Source organism: Carettochelys insculpta, chromosome 2, assembly GCF_033958435.1.
Source record: "Carettochelys insculpta isolate YL-2023 chromosome 2, ASM3395843v1, whole genome shotgun sequence".
NCBI lineage: Eukaryota > Metazoa > Chordata > Testudines > Carettochelyidae > Carettochelys > Carettochelys insculpta.
In genome coordinates this window covers 72,580,227-72,600,043 of record NC_134138.1, presented here as the reverse complement: position 1 = coordinate 72,600,043, position 19,817 = coordinate 72,580,227, and the positions used below count along the sequence as shown (strand labels likewise).

The window sequence follows — 19,817 nt, the reverse complement described above, 5'->3', positions numbered from 1 at the left end:
TGTAATCCACCCACCACACTGACTTTAGCACCACACCTCTGCAAGAGATGTGGTGCTTCAGTTGATGTAGTTAGATTGACATAGTGTCAGTGAATTGCCAGTGGGTCTGTCCCATGAAAGCTCATCACTGAATAAATAATTTTGTTAAGTCTTTAAAGTGCTACATTTCTGCTGTTTTGTTTTGTTGGAGTACAGACTAACACGGCTACCTCTGTGTTAACTACATCAACTACCGTTGCATTTGAGAAACAGTTTCACAATTTCCTACACTGACAGTTAAAAGAATGCAAGTGCTCCTGGAGAGGTCACACTTGTGATACAAGAAGTGTAGTGTGGACATACAAAAGCAATTTAAATTACTATGGTGGCTGTATGTAGGCATAACTTAGGCTGACCTCATTTTGTAATGTAGACTTGCCATAAGTGACTATCCCCTGTTCTTAATCTTAGTTTTTTAGCTACTCTTCAGCTAAAAAGTTTCATACCACAGCTAGCTCTGGAGAAAGGTTTTGCGAACATATTATGTTCCACAGCCCTGCAATTGGGCAAACATCTCACATCTATTGGCATGGGCCCCAGTGGTCTGAAGACACCAATAAATGGCATATCTCCCATTAGAAGTTAAATATCTTGACAACTTCATTGTGTCACAACAACCTCCTTTGATTAGGTAGTGTCTGAGTGGAGCTGAGGAGCACTGTTGATTCTCCCTCCTTGTCTTCCCTACAGAAAGCAAAGACACACTGGGCCTACTAATGGCAAAGACATTCATAACCCTGAAGAGGACAGGCTGCCAAGAACACAAATGGTTTAAAATAGAACCTTGACAGGAAGCCAGCTTAGGAACTAACCTTTACAGTCAGCAACTTGCCTTGAAATTCCTGTTTCGAAAGTGTTTCTGGCTTCAGTCTAGCAACAGCTGGTCTATAAGTTTCTTTTTACCTTAGTAGGGCATTGAACAGACTGTTATATAATTGGCCCACATAGACTTTAGTAGTTACATAAAGCCATTAACATTACAAACCTCCAGATATTGTTGACTAATTCATAAAAATCTTGGGGAAAGAGGACAATGGCCCTTTTAGGAAATGGCTCAAAAAAGGTTTTACCAACAGGTAAGCTTCAAGTATTATCTCCATTTAACAGAAAGGGAAAGCAGACATGGTCACTTAACATACTAGTATTCTGTTCTTTACCCTCAGGGGCGTTTTGATGCAGCATGATTTATATCCAGAGTCAAAGCAGTCGTTTCAGGTTTGTACACCATGAACAGACTGTTTTTCCCTCCTATATAAGTTACTTACCTAATTCTGAACTAGAATAATCGGCTATGATCCAAGGAAATACAGGATACTGGGAGAGATCATTGCAACTGCGATCAGCTAGGTTGTTGAGGTGAAGAAGATACTGATAGTTTGAAAGATGACCTCGCTGCCATTGCAACATGTAACTCTCAGCCGTCTGCTCTGTAATATGGTTTTCTTAAACAAAAAAGAAAAAATCCCACTTTATATCTCTATTCTGAGACACATTTAACTTTTCAGCACCTTGAATTATTTGACTGTGGAAGACTCTACGAATGGACAGTAATTTTAAAAAAAAACTAATTACAACATACCTCAAGCATTACTATAACAGCTCTTATCCACGGCTTTAAAACAGACTAAAGTTATCAAGGAGTCCAACTTAATGGACAGGGGAAAAAAAGGCTAAACATTTGTGAAAGCAAAAAGAAACATGACATCTGCAGGATTTGAATAATCATCTTCTTAGCAACAAGACCTTTAAGATTTTGGACCATAGCTTACTAAAGGGACAAGATTACATGAAAGGAATTTGTTTTGCTATGAAGTAACTAATAGTACCTGCTTAATATCTGTTAGTGAAATGTGGTCTCGCCTTTCTGTGAATGTCCAGTTTAACAAAACAGATTGGATGAAGGTGCAATATGAACACCACAAAGAATCAAAAAGGAAACTATTCTGCACTTCAGTGGCTGCTTCTTTGATTACATTTGAGCACATCTAAGATTTTACTCCCCGTCTCTCAGCCCTGTGAAATACAGTGTGTTCATCACAGGCTAAGGGGGTAGGGATTTGTATGAGAGCTTCTTATTATTTACCGAACATTATTTATGTTACTTACTAAGACAATCCTGTTAACATCTTCATTGAACCCAGTAATGGAAGAGACAGCCCAAAGTGTTCAACAATGCATCTTAAATATTTCACAAATACATGTCTTCACAATGGCTAAGTCTAAACTGGTCCCCTCCCTTTCGAAAGGGGCATGCAAAAATGACCAATCAAAAATGCAAATGAGGTGCTGAGTTGCCTATTCATATTCATTTGCATAATGAAACCACTTGCTGTTCCAGAAGTGCTGTTTTTGAAATGCAAAATAGCTGTGCAGACAGGATTCCTTTGAAAGGAAGCCCTGCTTTTGAAAGCATCCTTCCTCCTAATTTTTTTCAGGAAGAAGGGTGCTTTCGAAAAGCGAGGTTTCCTTTCAAAGGAACCCCATCTATACTGCTGTTTTGGCTTTCAGAAACAGCACTTCCAGAAGGGCGAGTGGCTGCCATGCAAATCAGTGTCACATCTGCATTTTTGATAAGCCGTTTTTGCACACCCCTGTCAAAAGGGAGTGGCCAATGTATACGTAGAACTCTCTCCCAGTATGAATTCCCACTAACAATACAAACCCAGCCTAGTAAAATACACTAACTGTAATCCTACTGAGGAATGACTGGCACTCATCTCTTAAAAAACAAACAAAAAGTCAGCAAAGAGGTAGATAAAATCATCGGCAACTAGAAGCCACAGTTACCAAGTTTGATACAACTTTCCATTTACTAGAAAGATACATAACTGTGACCTACCTCTTCCCACACATCAAAACAACATAACTCCACATGTTCCCCATAAGGGAAAGAAGTAGGACATTTAATAAATAAAATAGTTTCAAACCTAGGTATGTTGCAATATAGAAATAGAGCTCATCTCGATCTTGAGGGTTGTAGAATTTTAAGTAGATGTCAGAACACAGGTCATTTTCTGTGCAAAATACTTCTAGACCCTTTGAAACAAAAGGAGAAAAATTAAATCTAGAAATTCAGTGACATGCCCCACTACCAATGTTACTAACAGCAGATTTCCGTTGGTCAGGTCCAAACTCAAGTGTGTTCCCATATAAGTTTGTAAGCAGATTGCTGAAACATTGGCTAATACATTACTTTTTGTAAAGATTCCTCCCCTCCTCAACCACATACACATGAACTTCCTTTCAGTCGTAAAAAGGAAAATGCATCTGTCCACACCTGAGGCAATCTAACAATTTCATACATGATACAATACACAGTTTTAACTTTATGAAATGTAGACTAATTGGAACAACTTGAAAGTGAATCCCTTTGGATCTCTCCCTCATGTTCTGTTAACCCTTGAGTTTACCCTCACATTACATTAAAACTGTAACAAAAGCACTGAACACTTATAACCAAGATCTCACTGCAGAATATTTGAACTGCCCCTTCAGCACTGTCTCACAGCCATCACATGACCTAACACAAATTCCTTCTTATACGTCAAGATTACATATAAAATCTTTAGAATTCACATTAACCAAGCTGGCTATTTTGTAGAAGAACATGCAGCAAAAGAAGTCATTAGGGACGTCAATGTACCCCAAATTTGGGCATTGTAAAGCCACTGAAGTTGTGTGTAAACCAATTTTACTTTTTGACAAATGAAAGAAAGCTGGCCTGTTACTTTAGTGCTTACCAGTGGCATTAGACCGTGTCTTCTTTTGTAGATGCGACGAACATTATGCATCATTATGTGAACCACAGGTTTCTGTAACATAAAAATCAAGACATACCCCAAAAACATTAATACTCCACGTTCTTATACATGATATCAGTAACATTAAACACGATTTTTTTTTTTTTGTTTGTCAGTAAGTAATGCCCTGGAGGCATGATTTATCCTTAGTATTAGAGAAAAACCTACCCGTGTTGCTTTATGGAAAGCTATTTTGTAAGAGAAATAATTACTGTGCTACTGGCAGCTACCTAGATTGATAGGCAACTTTAGTGGTAACTCCATTAATTACAGTTCATTCTAAAAATTGTTCGCAAATAACACAAAACAGTAGAAGGCAAATATGAGGAAGCTGTCAGACTAAGGAAAGAACCCCTTGCAGAATACGCCTGCTGGGTAAAATATTTGCAGTCTATAGATACCACCTTATGGGCAAAGATAAAATAGCATTTCTTTCACCTAACTCAGAACAGGGGGCAGCAGATCTGACATTAGGACATCACAAATACAAAGTGAATGGTAATACATTGCAGGCTCAAGAATATATTTTTAAACAACTGTTTTGGAATAATTTTATCCCACTGGTAGCACAAACAAAACAATCTCATGCATGACAAAGTAATGATCATCCAGTTTCATGTGCAACTCCTCCTCAGAAAGTTTAGCCTGCCAGAGCCTAGAAGGCCCCCTATCTTTAGTCAATCTTGTTCTGTTTTATCCAGACACAAAATCTACTGTAATGCCCCGTATGCTGCGACAGTCCTTCAGAATAAGATCCTATAAACTGTAATTTACTTGGAATATTCAGACAAGGAAAGTCTACCAGGCAATTTAATAATTACTATCAGACCTGTAAACCAATGAAACACACTTTTTGACTCATCAGAGATTAAGAACGCTGTTTTAATTTCAATGAAATAGACAATATCAAGAAACAATCTCGCTAATTTAAGTGATATGAAATATTACGTATGAACGGTGAACACAGGAAAATTGTGGAAAACGGAATATTGATTACTTTAACCAACACAGCAACTTACATTTAAATAGCGGTGCTTATTACATGCGTTTCAAGAGAAGGGATTTTTATATGAGGAGTAAATCAAGAAAAAAAATAACATGAAATTTTGTTTACTTACGGGATATCCATTAAGAGGCTGGAAATACAGGTTTGCATCAGTGATGCATACATGCCCCGGATTAGTCACCAGGGGCGTCACCATTTCTGCTTCACATTCCATATGCAAGGTTTCAGAAACATTTTGAAATCTGAGAAAAGTAAACAAGCAAAAAACCAACCCAGAAATACTTTCATCTGTCACTGGGTGCTGCTTAATTCTAGTAATGTTTCTGTGTGCATTCTACTTCATGCCTAAAGCAGGTTCTCTGGTATATTTTTCCAGAGTTCTCTCCCCGACCTCTTCCTTGCTACTCCAAAGTAGAAGTTATTACACCGTCTCCATCACATTCCGCAGCAGCCTTCATTTTAAAGCAATGGCAGCTTCACATGCACTGCTTTTTTTTTTTAAAAAGTTAGTTCAGAAATACCATATTTCCATTAGAAACTCACAGAAAAGGACTCAGAACAGTATGAGGTTGTATAAAAAGGTAACAAATTTAAATTGAAGTGGATAAATTTTCCACCCTCTATGCTCAATATAAAGTGCTACAATACTAAGTCATAATTCAAAGAGAAGACGCCCTAAATTAAAATGCACATGCAAGATTTTCCCCAAACACTTTAATCAAGCTTAATTAGCTTTTCTTAATCTCTAAACAAGTTTGAACTTCGTACTAAACATAATTAGAATCATACCTGTTTTTATCAAATGGTGCTCTAGCCAAACGTGACTGCAATATAGCAGTTATCTAATGAAAAAAGGTTAAAATGTTTTATGTTCCTAATTAAAGTTAGATGATCATTATCATCATCATCAAGCCCTCAAAATACATCAGGAATTTACCATGGCAGCCTGATCTCCCAGCTTGTCCAAATGAGAGGCCCGGTTGAGCTATTAAGAAAAGGAGGAGTTAAAATTAGCTACCATATTCTGCACTTATACTACAGTTGTGGGCACTCAGCTGACTTGCACAATGAATATTAAAGAAACAATGTGTATTAATTTTTATAAGAAATTATTACATAAATCTATTTTTCAAACTTGAAATTTTAATATCTGGTCTATCCACACAAGCATCATCAAGAATTGAGTTTTTTTAAGAGAGATGTTTAAGGCAGATTTCAGACTGAGCACCATGTTTTATTTGTGTACTTTTTCATGGGTGCTCAAAGCAAATAGGTAGAGATCTTATGCAAGTGTCATAAATACTTTGCTTTCCCTTCAGAAGGTGAAGCTATTCAAATTATCTGCTGAGAGAGCCTACCTCCATCACATATTCTAAAATAAGATGATGAAGTTTGCAAAGCTGTCAAACACTTGTACCTGAAGTAGAGTCTGTATAACATCATCCACCTTTCCAGCAACATCCAGCTGAAAGAGGTATTCGGTTTTACCCTAAAAAAATGACAAAAAGTACATTTAATAACTGATGAGAGACTATACGATCATATACTTTCCAGCCAACATGTATTTTAGAAGGAGGCATTCTTATATACTGTAAATTATTAAATGCAGCTTTGTTGGGGTCAGTTTGCTTTTCAAGTGGTGTTTGGCAACTTACTGCTATTTAGGGTTTAAGAAAAATTTGTCTCAAAATGTTCACATTATTACATAGCGTTAGAAGCAGGGCTGTCAAGCGATGAAAATGCATTGCGATTAATCACATGATTAACTGCACTGTGAAATAATAGAATACCATCTATTTAAATATTTATAGATTTTTCTACATTTTCAAACATATTACTTTCAATTACAACACAATACTAAATGTACAGCGCACACTTTATATTTTATTACAAATCTTTACATCCTAAAGACAAAAATAGTATTCAATTCACTCAACACAAGTAGTGTTGTGCAATCTTTATCATGAAAGTTGACCTCATACACGTAGAATTATGTACAAAAACCCATGCATTCAGAAATAAAGCAATGCAAAAATTTCAGAGCTTTAGAGCCTGTAAATCCACTCAGTCCTATTTCTTGTTCAGCCATTCCAGACAAACATGTTTATTCACATTTGCAACAGATAATGCAGCTATCTTTTTGTTTACATCACCTGAAACTGAAAACAGGTATTTGCACAGCACCGTTTTAACCGACATCTCTAGATATTTACCTGCCAGATGTGCTAAAGAGTCACATGTCCCTTCATGTTTCAACCAGCATTCCAGAGGATGTGCATTCATGCTACTGATGGGTTCTTCTCAATAAAGATCGAAAGCATGCAGAAAAATGCAGGTTCATTTTCATTATCTGCGTCATGAGCCACCAATAGAAAAGATGCATTTATTTATTTTTTCTGGTGTTGGTTTGGGTTCTGTAGTACCCACATCAGAGTGTTGCTCTTTTAAGGCTTCTGAAAGTATATTTTGTACCATGACCCTCTCAAGATTTTGGAAGGCAATTAGAATTCTTAAATCTTCGTTCTCGTGCTTTAGCTACCTTTAGGAGTCTCACATTCTACACATTTTCTCAAAACTGCAATAAAAGAGTTCTCTAAAGAACAAGTGCTAGGTCATCATCCAAGACAGCTATTATATAAAATACATGGTAGAATGCAGGCAAAACAGAGCAAGAGGCATATAATTCTCCTCCAAAAGTTCAGTCTTAAATTTAATTAATGCACTTGATTTTAAACGAGCATCATCCGCATGGAAGCACGCAAGGAACAGGAATGCTTAGCATATCTGGCACCCAAATACCTTGCAATGCTGGCTACATACATGCCATTCAAATCCCTGGTATCACTTTTCGGTAACAATCTGCATAAGAAGCAGGCGGCATTATCTCCACTAAATGTAAACACACTCATTGGTCTTAGTCCAACTTCTTGTTCAGTCATTCACTGGGAGGACTTATAGGCACTAAAGTTTTATGTTGTTTTCCTTTCGAGTCCAATTATGCAACAAAAAAAAAGCCACATTTAAACTGCACTTTCACGATTAAGAGATTATACTACAGTCTGAGGCAGATTGAAAATACCATTTCTACAATGAAAATAGTTGTAATTAAAATATAGTGTAACCACTATACACTTTAAAAACCAACAAGGAATTGTAACAGAGAGGAAGCCGTGCTAGTCTATACACTATCAAAACAAAAAGCAGTCAAGTAGCACTTGTCTTTAAAAACTTGCTAGTCTTTAAAGTGCTACTTGACTGCTTTTTGTTTCAACAAGGAATCCTGTGACACCTTAAGGACAAGCAGATTTATTCGGGAATAAACTTTCATGGATAAAACCCACTTCATCAGATGTATTGGAGTAGAAATACAGATGCTGGGATATACACACACATTCACACACGCTAGTATATCGAAGAAGGTAAACACTTGTGAAAAGTATAGGACCAGTGATAACGCAGCCAATTCAGTCAGGGAGGATGAAAATTACTCACATCATCAGGGAGATGTGAATGCCCAGAGACGGGAACTTGCCTCTGTAGTGAGATAACCATTCTAAATCCTTATTTAGTCCTAATTTATTTTAAGTGTTTCCTACAGACATCCCCCCAATCTGAACCAAATACTTACCAGCAGCCATACACCATGGAAACTAACCCAAAAACCTATCCCTGCAACAAACCCTGTTGCCAATTCTGTACACACAGCTATACAAACACCACCATCATTAGGACCTAACTACATAAGCCACACCATCAGGATCTCATCCTCCTGAACTTCTACTAATGTGATATGTCATCATATGCCAGCAGTGCCCATCAGTCATGTACACTGGCCAAACTGGACAGTCTGTGCCACAGGATAAATGGACACAAGTCAGACATGAAGAAACGTAACATACATAAGCCAGTAGGAGTACACTTTTAAAATCCATTACTGAGTGTCCAGGGAGGTTAAAATAGCCATTCCCCACCCCCCACCACACCCCTTTCAAAACCTGACTACAAAGAGAAACAGAAGAGTTCCAATTCATGTGCAAATTTAACACACTTAAATTTTGATTGAATAAAGGATTTAGAATGCCTTTCTTGGTATGCACATCTCCCCATCAGCTGCTGAGAGTAGTCCAAATCCACCCTGACTCAAGTGGACTCCTTAACACTAGTCATATGCTTGATAAGTATCTCCCTTCTTCTGATATGCAGTAAACCCTCACTTTACACATCTTCATGTTGCGCAAAAGTTGTTTTAACCTGTTTCACACCACTTGAAGGCATGTGGCTCCTCTGATTTTTAAAATATATAACCTAAGGATGCAAGATTAAACAGTAAGATGTATTTAGTAACATTGGAGTATAGATAGATACAATGAAAAATTTATTCTCCCAAGGAGCCAATTTTCAGTCTCAAAGATGTAGTAAGATTTGGATTATTTTCAACACAACTTTATAGTCACAGTTCACAAAAAGTGGGCTGCAATCCAAATAAGGGGAAACAACTAAATTGTTTGATAGTGTAGAAACTAGGAAGTCTCTAAAACCTTGGGGATGGAGTGAAGAGAATGAGGGTTGAACCATAAAATATTTCTGGTTTGAATTCTCAAACAAACAATTAAGCTCAATCCAGCCGGGTTTATTGCTTCCCAAGACACGTTGCTGTTCATTACAGAAACAGGAAATTGTGGACTGTGTTATCCTTGAAATCTTGCCTTTACTAAGGAAGATAGAATCTCCTGAGCAATTTAAAGAATTATTGTGCATGTTCACTCTTTTCCCATAACTTCTGGGCAAAGAATGAGGTTTGTTGATACTGGAGTGCTTGTGTTCTTACACAACAAATGCATTAAAGCTGGTTTCTTTGTACTGTATTCTCTTTCATTTGCCTTTCCTTGATCTGGTTTTTATATGCATCTAAAGTTTACTTCAATAATAAGTCATAGCATTCTGCAACTTTAGACAAAGACAAATCATGCACACAATAAGGCAAATATCCAGACATCATTACACAGCAGTACTTCTTACAAGTGCTTTGCATTAGTTCCCATAAATTTTAGATGACAATTAAATAAATAATATTGGTCTTTCAAGGATCAGAGCATAGTTCATACAAAATCTTTAGACTGGTAAAAGTCATTTAAAACATCTACTTACCCTTTCAGTTTTATACGGTGCAATAATGTTTTGTTCTTTAATGAGAAATGCCTGAAAAAAAAAAAAAAAGATTGTTCAAGCTAGAATATGCTTTGACAATGAATTCTCTATGCAAATGTGTGGCTCAAGTATGTGTGCTCATGATGTGTATGTGGTGGTCTGCACAAGGAGGAGCGTTCTTCCATTGATTTGGAGTGGTAACAAAACAGAGCTAGTAGTAAAGGTGTAAGAATATATGAATAGCCAGGAATAGCCCATCTGATATCCTGTTGCCAAAAGTGGCAACTGCCAGATGCTTCACAGCACAGTGCAAGAAACTAAGAAGTGAGTAGTTATGCATCTACCTTTTGTAGGGAAAATGTCTTCCTAAAACTCTTCCTTTCAGAAGTTGTCTTATGCCCTGAAACGTGAAGGCTTAGCTTTCCAGCTTTTGCTTTGTTTTTAATCCTATACAACTAGTATTAGCAGAATTCACTGTTATCATTTTGATGGATAATATCAAGTTATTTTAAAGCTACTTATTGATTAAAAATTTCCAGGAACTGTGAATATATGTGGGGATCATACAATATTTATTAGTGACAGTAGAGGGTGAGGTTCAGAAAGGTAAAGCTTTATGACTGTTAAAACACAGCTTATCAACATCACAGTTAAGTTAGGTAAAGACCAAAGATAGAAGCAAATGTTAATAAGGTCAGTCATATTAAACATTTTAACTACATTATGTTATGATGCCTTTCATGCAATTAGCTGTACCCAGAATTTAAGTTTTCCTTAGCATGATCCTGGTGATACTACTGAATAAAGGTATTTCGTAAGAACAAAAAGCAGTAGTAAGATGGAAGACCTAAGCCTATACAGCACAGGTCTGGTTTGAGGCCTACAGCCAAGCAACAATGGAAAAAAAGACACAGCTAAAAGCAATGTTAAACTGTGAGCAAGAGGCAAGCACCTACCAACAGAACTTGGCACACACAGAGCTATGAGTACAAAACACTAATTGGTAATTGGTCCAGGTGCAGAACAGTAATTCGTTCGGGTCATAAGTTGAAATTACAAGGTATCACCAGCTCAATAAGAATACCTTGGTACCTACTCTTCACACGTACAGACATGGGTTCAGGAAAGGGTCTAAAATGACAGCCTGATGGATAAAAGATGACCTAACCGAACCACAAGGTACAGAATGATGGGTGGTATCTAAGTAGCATCGGAGGGTGGTAACCTGACATGTCAGCAGTGGGGTGCTCTTTGCACCTGTACACAACGTGATATCTTGGAGGAGAAAGTGGAATTCCCACTGGTTGCGTCAGTCCATTGCTGCAGGTACATCTGTACAGCGTATCGGTACAGTATACTATATTTGACAACTGTTATTTGTACCCTGCTTGGGAATAAACCCTGACTTGGTGCTTTTGATCCTTATCTGATCTGTGGCCTTTGGGGAAACCTCATGAGGTTTGCCGCGGTCACTGGGCTTATATCATTGAACACACACGAAAGCAACCTTCTGGTTATCAACAACAAAGCCAAAGACCCACAAAGAAACAACGGCAGTAAATCCACTGAGCTACACAAGTTAAGCACTTTCTGGTTTTAAAGTGCTACCCTTAAACTTCTAATAGCAAGACAGAAACAGGATACTACCATTAAGCTATCATTACTACTCCATTAAACAAGACAGAAACAGGATTGCACTCTTGCTTTGAGTGACTTCTGCTAGTGAGATCCTACATAATGCACAAATGTCCAACTGAACCAAGAAGTTTCATTTCCTAAACAACTTTTTGCATCAGTGGATTTTTATTCTAGTCACTAGAAGACTCTACTAATGTTACAGGATTAAATGACATATACAAGGAAAGTGCACTCAAGTCTAACTATTGATTGGAAGGCTGTATATATCATAGAGCCTTTTCCCAGAAATTATTTTGCAATTAACATTTCTAACATCCTTTGAATTAGTCTTAATATTTTAATCTACCTACTTATTAGGTGCATTAACTCATTGGCATCTCAGCATGCATGAAGGTTAGTTGTGAGCTTACCAGTTAACAGGCCCTTGCCAGTTAACTTAACCAGCAGCCAGTGATGGGAGCAGGTGGCAGGTCCTAGGTTTAAATGGTTAACCAGTTAAGTGCTGTTTACTGTTTTGATGTCCCTAGTACTATTTCAAACTGCCCTCACGTTCAGGTTCCTTCGTGGCACCTCATTTACTCTCAAGATTCATAGATTCCCAGGCCAGAATGGTTCACTGAAAAAAAGTATCACCTCCAAATGGCCACATTATATTTTCTAATGAGCACACTTATGTCTCATCTCATTCTCCCTTCACATTTGGAAGAAGCTCCCTGTAAACATTAGAAAAGAATGAGGTAGCTTCTTGGATAACTCTCCTTTCAAGGAATGCCCACAAAACATTTGGCAATGGTTAGACAGTGGTGTGCTGAGAATACTGCCAATTGAGCTGACTAGTATTGATACTTTGTTTGCTTGTACTCCCCCAACTACCTGTCTGTTGTCACAAAAAGACTGAAATATACAACGAAATAACTGATGTCAAATCTTTTTTGTGCTCTCTTGGTACAAATCTAATGGGTTACTGGTCACTGACTAGAGCTCCTACGTGCTCTGGCAAGGATCAAAGAAACTATGGCTATAAAAGTCCAGATCCAGCAACAAGCTCTGTGTAGGCATGGAGGTTTACCCACATTTCAGGATTGAGCCTAATACTTAAGATTTTTGGACACAGCTGTTATTCGTATCACTGCATATTAAATGAATACTTTACAGTTAAGAAAACTCAAGCAGATATCCCAAATTTAAATTAGAATATGGAACATGAAGGTTGAAAGCAGCTGCATTCCCAAACAAGCACTTTCAGGTTTTAACACATATTATTCATGCATCAGAGATTAGTGGTTTGACATTCTCCAGTGACCTTCACATTATAGTTCCTAATCCATGGCTTAGTTATGCAACTATTACATACTTAAGAGTTGGTTCAAGAATTTCTCCTAAATGGTAAGATCTAGGATCATCAAATTTGGTAGCAGGCTCCTCTTATCATAACTTAAATCAAGGTAAGGGTTTGGTTGTGCCAGGAAAATGCGATATGCCTGGAATGGGTTTGCTTCTCATAACACCAAACAGAAAAGAGACATAATCACCACACAGGTGAAAAGGGCTGGGTGGGCATATGCCCAGCCCCCCCGTCTGGGAGTGCTCTAGCTCCAAGCCCTGCAGTCCACAGGCACCCTTTAGGGAGGGCTCCCCACCTGCTGATTCATACAGGAACATTGCTGCCTGTTCCCCTTCACCAGGCAGTGAGGGGAAAGTGCACAGTTTACTGCACTCCTCACTCTGGCTGGGGAGTAGAGGGGGCAAAAGAACCTGGACCTGTTCCAGCCTGGGAACACGCACTCTTCCTCAGGCCACTGGAGCACAGACAGGTGCTTCTCACCTGGCCCCAAGCAGCTGCAGTGAGAGAGGGCTGGGCTTGTCCTCTTTCCCCAGCAGCCTACATACTGAACCCCTCTTCCCCAATCCCTCCTCAGAGCAATGACTTAAATGAACCATGTACATTTTCATTTTATTTTCCAAATCCAAAAAATTAATTGAGCTAAGGACCTGAGCAAAGCCATAAGAACATAAGAATGGCCATACTGGGTCAGACCAAAGGTCCATCCAGCCCAGCATCCCATCTGCCGACGGTGGCCAATGCCAGGTGCCCCAGAGAAGGAGAACAGAAGACAATGATCAAGTGATTTATCTCCTGCCATCCATCTCCTGCCCTTGTTCTGAAGGCTAGGGCACCATACTTTACCCCTGGCTAATAGCCATTTATGGACCTAACCTGCAAAAATTTATCGAGCTCTTTTTTAAACCCTAATAGAGTCCTGGCCTTCACAGCCTCCTCCGGCAAGGAGTTCCACAGGTTGACTGTAAATCTTCTAGTTATGGCACAAAATAGCTTTCCAGTTGTCCATTTCTCACAGTCAAAGCAAAAGGCTTCTTATTCAGTCATACATTGGCAAGGAGGCTTGAGCTTACAGAGAAAGTATTCCTGTCCTTGACCATACACTACTCTTGTCTGATTATAATTCACTATACCTACAATAACAAAAATGTAAATAATGTCTAAATCTTATACACTAAAAAAAGTTTCTTTACACAGTCTGACACATTAGGAAGTGTCAATTATATACATTTTATACATTCTAAATTCTCTCTCTTTTGCATAAAATACGAGTTGAACCTCTAAAAACCAAGGTTCTTTACATCCACTCTATTTTAAATGAAGCTTAGAACACGGAATATCTTATTGACAATCTGGATTTAGCCATATCCAAGACACTGAATGCATGCATGTCGATACTACATGACTAGTTACTGAAATGTTTAATGAACATGCAGTACAGAATTTAAACTGCCTCTTTGAAAAGACAAATGTAAGCCATAATGGTAGTGGAGAGTCAGAAAACCTGTGCGAGATGTTTTAAAAAAAAAAAAAAAGGTTGGAATACCCTTGGTTTTTAAAAGATAAAAGTGATCCTCCTGCATCCATTCATTTCCAAAAATACTATTTTCACTAGGCAGTCTGCAATTGAGCTTGGAGGTAAATTTGTCTTATTGGATTTACCATCTATTAAGAGCTACCTTCGACATGTCAGCCTCAAATAAGTTTGATTTGAACAGCTGGTTTTTTTTCCTCTGCATTTACTAGTGAAAGACAGTAAGAAAGGTAATATGGCAGATTATTTTCCAATTCATTGTATTCAATAGTGTTTTTTGAAAATACTTTAAGGAATCCTAGCAAAACTTTTCTTAGTTATGAGCCACATAGATGTTATAAGTATATGTATTTCTTACCTGATTGGATACAACAGAAATCGCTCCAGGTATATACCTAAAATGCAGATAAAGTACTTGAAAAATACAAGCATTCAACTTATTAAAAACAAAGATATGAGTATCTAAGTATCTTAAATTCACATACCATGTGAAAGGGTTATTTGCTTCATTATCTTCTGGTGCTTCTATACTAATACAGTCTCTCAATGGGATCTGCAGCAAGTTATAGAAATACGTATTTCCTTAAACAGACATTTCAAAAAGAAATCCAGTTACTATGAAACGATCACATGTACAATTTACCTTAATAATGGGCTTGATTTTCTCATCTGGTTCAAAAATAATTGATTTTGAACAGATTTTTAGGGAACCTCTAATTTTCCTAAAAATTAAAAAGAAAAAGAAAGGATTTGCACAACTAAATTGAGATCCAACAGCTGAATGACTCATGTAGTTTTTAAAACACTACTTGCTTTCTACCTTTCATCTCTGCAGCCTTTGTTTATAATATGATTAGCCGTGTGTTGTTCAAAGTAGTATTCCTCCAGATTAAGGAAGAGCAGGGAAAACCTACAAAATATAAAAAAGAGCAGTTTTTAGAGATTGTTTTTCATGCAGGGATACGCTGAATGATAGGAGTAACAATTAAAGAGATGTTAGAAACTGTTCTTCCCAACAAATGCCTGAGTTGTGTTTTAGACATTTCTAAAGCATAAAACAGAACTTTTATGCTGTTATTATGCTAATCAAGAAAGCGATTCAGATTGCATGAATGAACCCAGCAGGACCACAAAGGTCAGTATGGCTCAATGGCTGTGTCTACATTACAAAAATAACCTTGAAGTTGCTTACCTTCAAAGTAAAACTTTGATGTTTGAGCATCTACACACACTCTACTTCGAAGTTAAACTCCCAGGAATGGAGTAAGGACTTTGAAGTCAGTCTCAAAATAAGGGAAAATGTGTGTAGACTCTCTGCTGGCTACTTCAAAGTGAGTTCCTAGTGTAGACACACCAAATGTGAGCAAAGTAAACCACAGAACAAGTATCACCAACCACACTTCACAGAAGCTCAATTTGCACAAGTTTGAAACAAAACAGGAAGTGATCAATTATGTCAAAATAACCAAGGCTTCTCTCTACCAAACAGCCTTGAATAATTTATTATTACCAGTGGTTCCACCACTTAGATTTACATATTATTGAAAATATACGGCAAGCATTATGAACAATCCTTTAAGTTTTTAAAAACTGCACAGTCTGGCCCTTACCTGTAAGTTTAGTATCTTTGTGAAACTAGAGAAAAGCATAGCTGACAAAGATTTCTCTTAACACCAAAGGGGTCAGTTTTCTGGTAGTGTGTAAGTCAACTGTTATTAGAAATTTGCAATGTGTAAGACATCTAATTAATTAATACCAATTGTTAACCATGCTAGTGAATAGCTCAGCACTATACACACAACCTGAAGAACTTTCACCTGGACTTCAACTCTATTGGACTCAAGCCCTAACTGACCTCTAACTAAAACTTTAAGTGCATCACAAGAAGCATTTCTGTAATAATGACATTGCATTGCTACCTGTAAGTCAAGATATGGTCACAAGCTCTAGGACGACTATGCAGTTCAGTTGCTCAGAAATACATTTATAGCAATTCATCATGCAAGTTATCTGATAACGGTCATGTCTACACTAGCCAAAAACTTCGAAATGCAAATGGCCATTTTGAAGTTTACTAATGAAGAGCTGAAATACATATTCAGCACCTCATTAGCATGCAGGTGGCTGCAGCACTTTGAAATTGGCGCGTGTCGCTGCCGCGCGGCTCATCCAGACACGGCTCCTTTTCGAAAGGACCCCACCTACTTCAAAGTCCCCTTATTCCTATGAGCAGATAGGAATAAGGGGACTTCAAAATTGACGTGGCTCACCGCCATGGGGCTGCTTTTCGAAAGGACCCCACCTACTTCGACGTGCCACAGCCGCCCGCTTGCTAATGAGGCGCTGAATATGTGTTTCAGTGCTTTGTTAGTAAACTTCAAAATGGCCATTTGCATGGCCATTTCGAAGTTTTTGGCTAGTGTAGACGTAGCCAACTTGTTACTCTAATGAAGCTCACTCAATAGTTATCTTAAGCATGGGATTGGAAGGAAATATAGGCAACTGCTTTAAAAGGCAAAAAACAACCTTAAAACAAAAGACAACCTCTTCAAGTTAAAACAAAAAAGAGGGCAGATTTCCAAAGGGCTCAAGGTTTGGAAGCCACTACTAGCAATGAGGCCCCCAGCACAGGACAAGAAACTCAGGTTAGCTGGTTTGCACTAGCAATCACATGGGGGCATGTCTACACCAGAGGGTTTTGCTGACAAAATGGAGGTTTTGTCAAAAAAACAAAACCACCCCAGGGAGCGTTCAGATTCCCAAGTGCAGCCTCTTGCCAGAACACAGCACTTTTGTCGACTGCCGTACCCCACTCCACACGAACAAGAACACCTCTGTCGACACAACACAGCTCTGGATGGTCCAGGAGCCCTTCCATTGACAGAAAAGGCCTCCAAGGCACCACGCAGATACCCTGCGGGACATCCTGTCCACAGCAAGTAGCGCTCTATGGTGCCTGCCTATGGCCATTCTTAAAGCCACGGGGAGCCCGGGAAAGCCTGTGGCAGAAAGCTGAGAATGTGGTGGTAGCAGCAGACACACCACCTGCGCTCCCCTACGCCCTCACAGGCGCACCATAGTTGAGAGCTCTGCAGATGGCTGAACAGCAAGCACCCCACAACCTCCCAGCTCTGCAGATGGCTGAACAGCAAGCACCTCACGACCCCCCTGGTCCTTCCAGGGACCAGCCGGATGGGTTCCCTGAGCAGCAAGAGGCGGGTCCCCTCCTAGACCAGGGCCAAGGTCCCAGACCTGTTGGTGGGAGGAGACCCTGCAATACCTGAAAGCAAAGCGGCGCAACTTCACCTTCTATGCGCAGATGGGCACTGCCCTGGTGCCCCCGAACATGGAGCAGGTCTGGGAAAAGGTAAAGGAGCTTTGCCAGAGCTACATCAGCACCCAGGATGCTGCCTGGCACTCCAGCACAGAACCCACCACCTGCCCCTATTCCTGAGAGCTGTATGATATCGGTTGGTGGGGTGGGCATCCCTGCTGCGCTGCAGCAAGGACACAGTGCACGAGACCCCCACACCACAGCCAGTGCATCAGCAGCAGGAGTACGTGGCTTCCGAACCCCAACCCAAACCAGAGCCAGACACAGCGTTGGAGGACAGCAGCCTCTTCACTGTGCTGGAGCTGGCCCCCACCAGACAGGCCACCTCCTGGGCTTTGTCAGTGCTGGGCAGGGGCCACTCCAGTACATACCCTTTGCGTCACACACCCCAGAGCATGGGGGATGGGCACAGACGGGGCATATTGTGAGCATCACCCAGCGAGCTCGGGTGGGACCTCGCGCCATGGTCCCACCACATGGAATCCTGTGCAAGGTAGCCTGCACCATCTGGACCCAGCAGACAGCCCCCAAGCATGGTCACCAGCCTGCTGCCAGCCTCACAGGAGGCTGGATGAGCCCCAGGTCCTGGAGCAGGGGGACCTCCAGCTTCTGCCACAGCTGGAAGTGGGCTGGTCACAAGGACGCCGGCCTGCTCCCCCAACACACTGAGGAGTGTGGCACCCGCTCCTGCGAACAGCACTGCAAACCACAGGTGGGAAGGGTGGGGGCGAGCAGAGCGTGCCTGGCTTCTCCCAACTCATCCGCCACCTAGGAGGGGACTCGTCTTTGGCCAGACACCCCCTCTTGGCTGCCAGCCCATCGAGCTAGGGAGTGGGAAGAGGGTCGCTGTGCTCAGCATAGCCCCAGAGACACTGTGGAGCCCCAGTGTAGCAGGGTCTGTTGTGCAGGCCACATATGGCTTTGCTCCTGGGACACTCAGGTCCCTGGCCCAGGGTTGCTGGTCACTGCTCACGATGGGGGACATGACCCTAGGGACTGCATTAAGTGACTGACTCAGCATCTCTCCTCCTGGTCTTCCTTACAGATGGACCTATACCAGGCAAGGGCCAGCTCCACCTCCCCATCAGGGCAAACCTGCAGCTGGACGGGCAGTTGGCATGTCCAGGAGGATTTCCACTGGGACCACAATCCCACCCTCTGGAGGATGACCGAGATCATGGAGCGGTGGCTGCAGGAAGACAGAGTGGCAGTCGCAGGCCTGAGACCAACTCATGTCCCACCGACGTCTGGGGGACTCTGGAGATGGTTACTGGGTGCCATGGGAGAAGCTCTCCCTCAGGGCCTCGTGGATGCACACCCTGTCCCAATGGGCCTGATGGTTCTGAGTTATAGCCAGCTGCTCATACTCGCAGCTGGAGGCCACCCTCCCCCCACCCCACTGGGAGGAAGGTATGCCCCTTTCCCTCCACTATGTTGGAGGGCTGGGGGGAGCCACGCAGCTGCACAGAAGGGAACATAGCAGCCGGCAAAGGAGAAGGGGCATGTGGAGCTCTTTTTGAAAGGTAAGTGACTCCTGGGTTGAGGGGGGATTAAAGGCTGCAGCAGGTTGGGGCCACCACGGGAATGGGGGCTTAAGGCTGCGGTGGGTTGGTGGCTTAAGGCTGCGGCAGGTTGGGGCCGTGGTGGTTGCAGCACCATTGAAACATATCCCTTGCAGTTGATATACTTGGCCACGCTATACTCCAGGGCATGGATTGGGATGTGGGTCCCACTGATAGCCCACCATGGTTTGGGAAACGCAGGGTGGCAAATCCAGCCAGCACTGCATCTGCATCTCTCATATGGATGGCCAGAGCAAGGAGACTGATGGAATGCGTCCCTGGGTTGGGGCGGGGGGGGAGGGAGAGAGAGAGAGAGAGAGAGAGTGTGTGTGTGTCCCTCCCCCCCCCTCCCTCCCAGGCTCCCTCCTGTCACCCCCCTCCCCGAGCTCTCCAGGATCCTTCCTTGTGAGGCCA

The 19,817-nt window shown here is 40.9% G+C and overlaps 1 protein-coding gene across 2 annotated transcripts in view; it reads right to left on the bottom strand.

Moving 5' to 3' along the window:
* Window positions 1–19,817, bottom strand: part of NSMAF (neutral sphingomyelinase activation associated factor) — a 64,358-nt gene that overhangs the window by 27,117 nt on the left and 17,424 nt on the right. For both annotated transcript variants that reach the window (XR_012644431.1, XM_074987159.1), the window contains exons 2-13: window positions 15,328–15,417; window positions 15,151–15,229; window positions 14,993–15,060; window positions 14,866–14,902; window positions 9,994–10,044; window positions 6,263–6,334; window positions 5,783–5,830; window positions 5,635–5,687; window positions 4,958–5,087; window positions 3,780–3,851; window positions 2,967–3,075; window positions 1,305–1,481 (exon numbers count right to left, since the gene is read on the bottom strand). Coding sequence is in view for 1 of the 2 variants with exons in the window: in XM_074987159.1 (XP_074843260.1) it covers window positions 1,305–1,481; window positions 2,967–3,075; window positions 3,780–3,851; window positions 4,958–5,087; window positions 5,635–5,687; window positions 5,783–5,830; window positions 6,263–6,334; window positions 9,994–10,044; window positions 14,866–14,902; window positions 14,993–15,060; window positions 15,151–15,229; window positions 15,328–15,417 (986 nt within the window). In the remaining variant the exon portion in view is untranslated. The remainder of the gene's footprint in view (window positions 1–1,304; window positions 1,482–2,966; window positions 3,076–3,779; window positions 3,852–4,957; window positions 5,088–5,634; window positions 5,688–5,782; window positions 5,831–6,262; window positions 6,335–9,993; window positions 10,045–14,865; window positions 14,903–14,992; window positions 15,061–15,150; window positions 15,230–15,327; window positions 15,418–19,817) is intronic.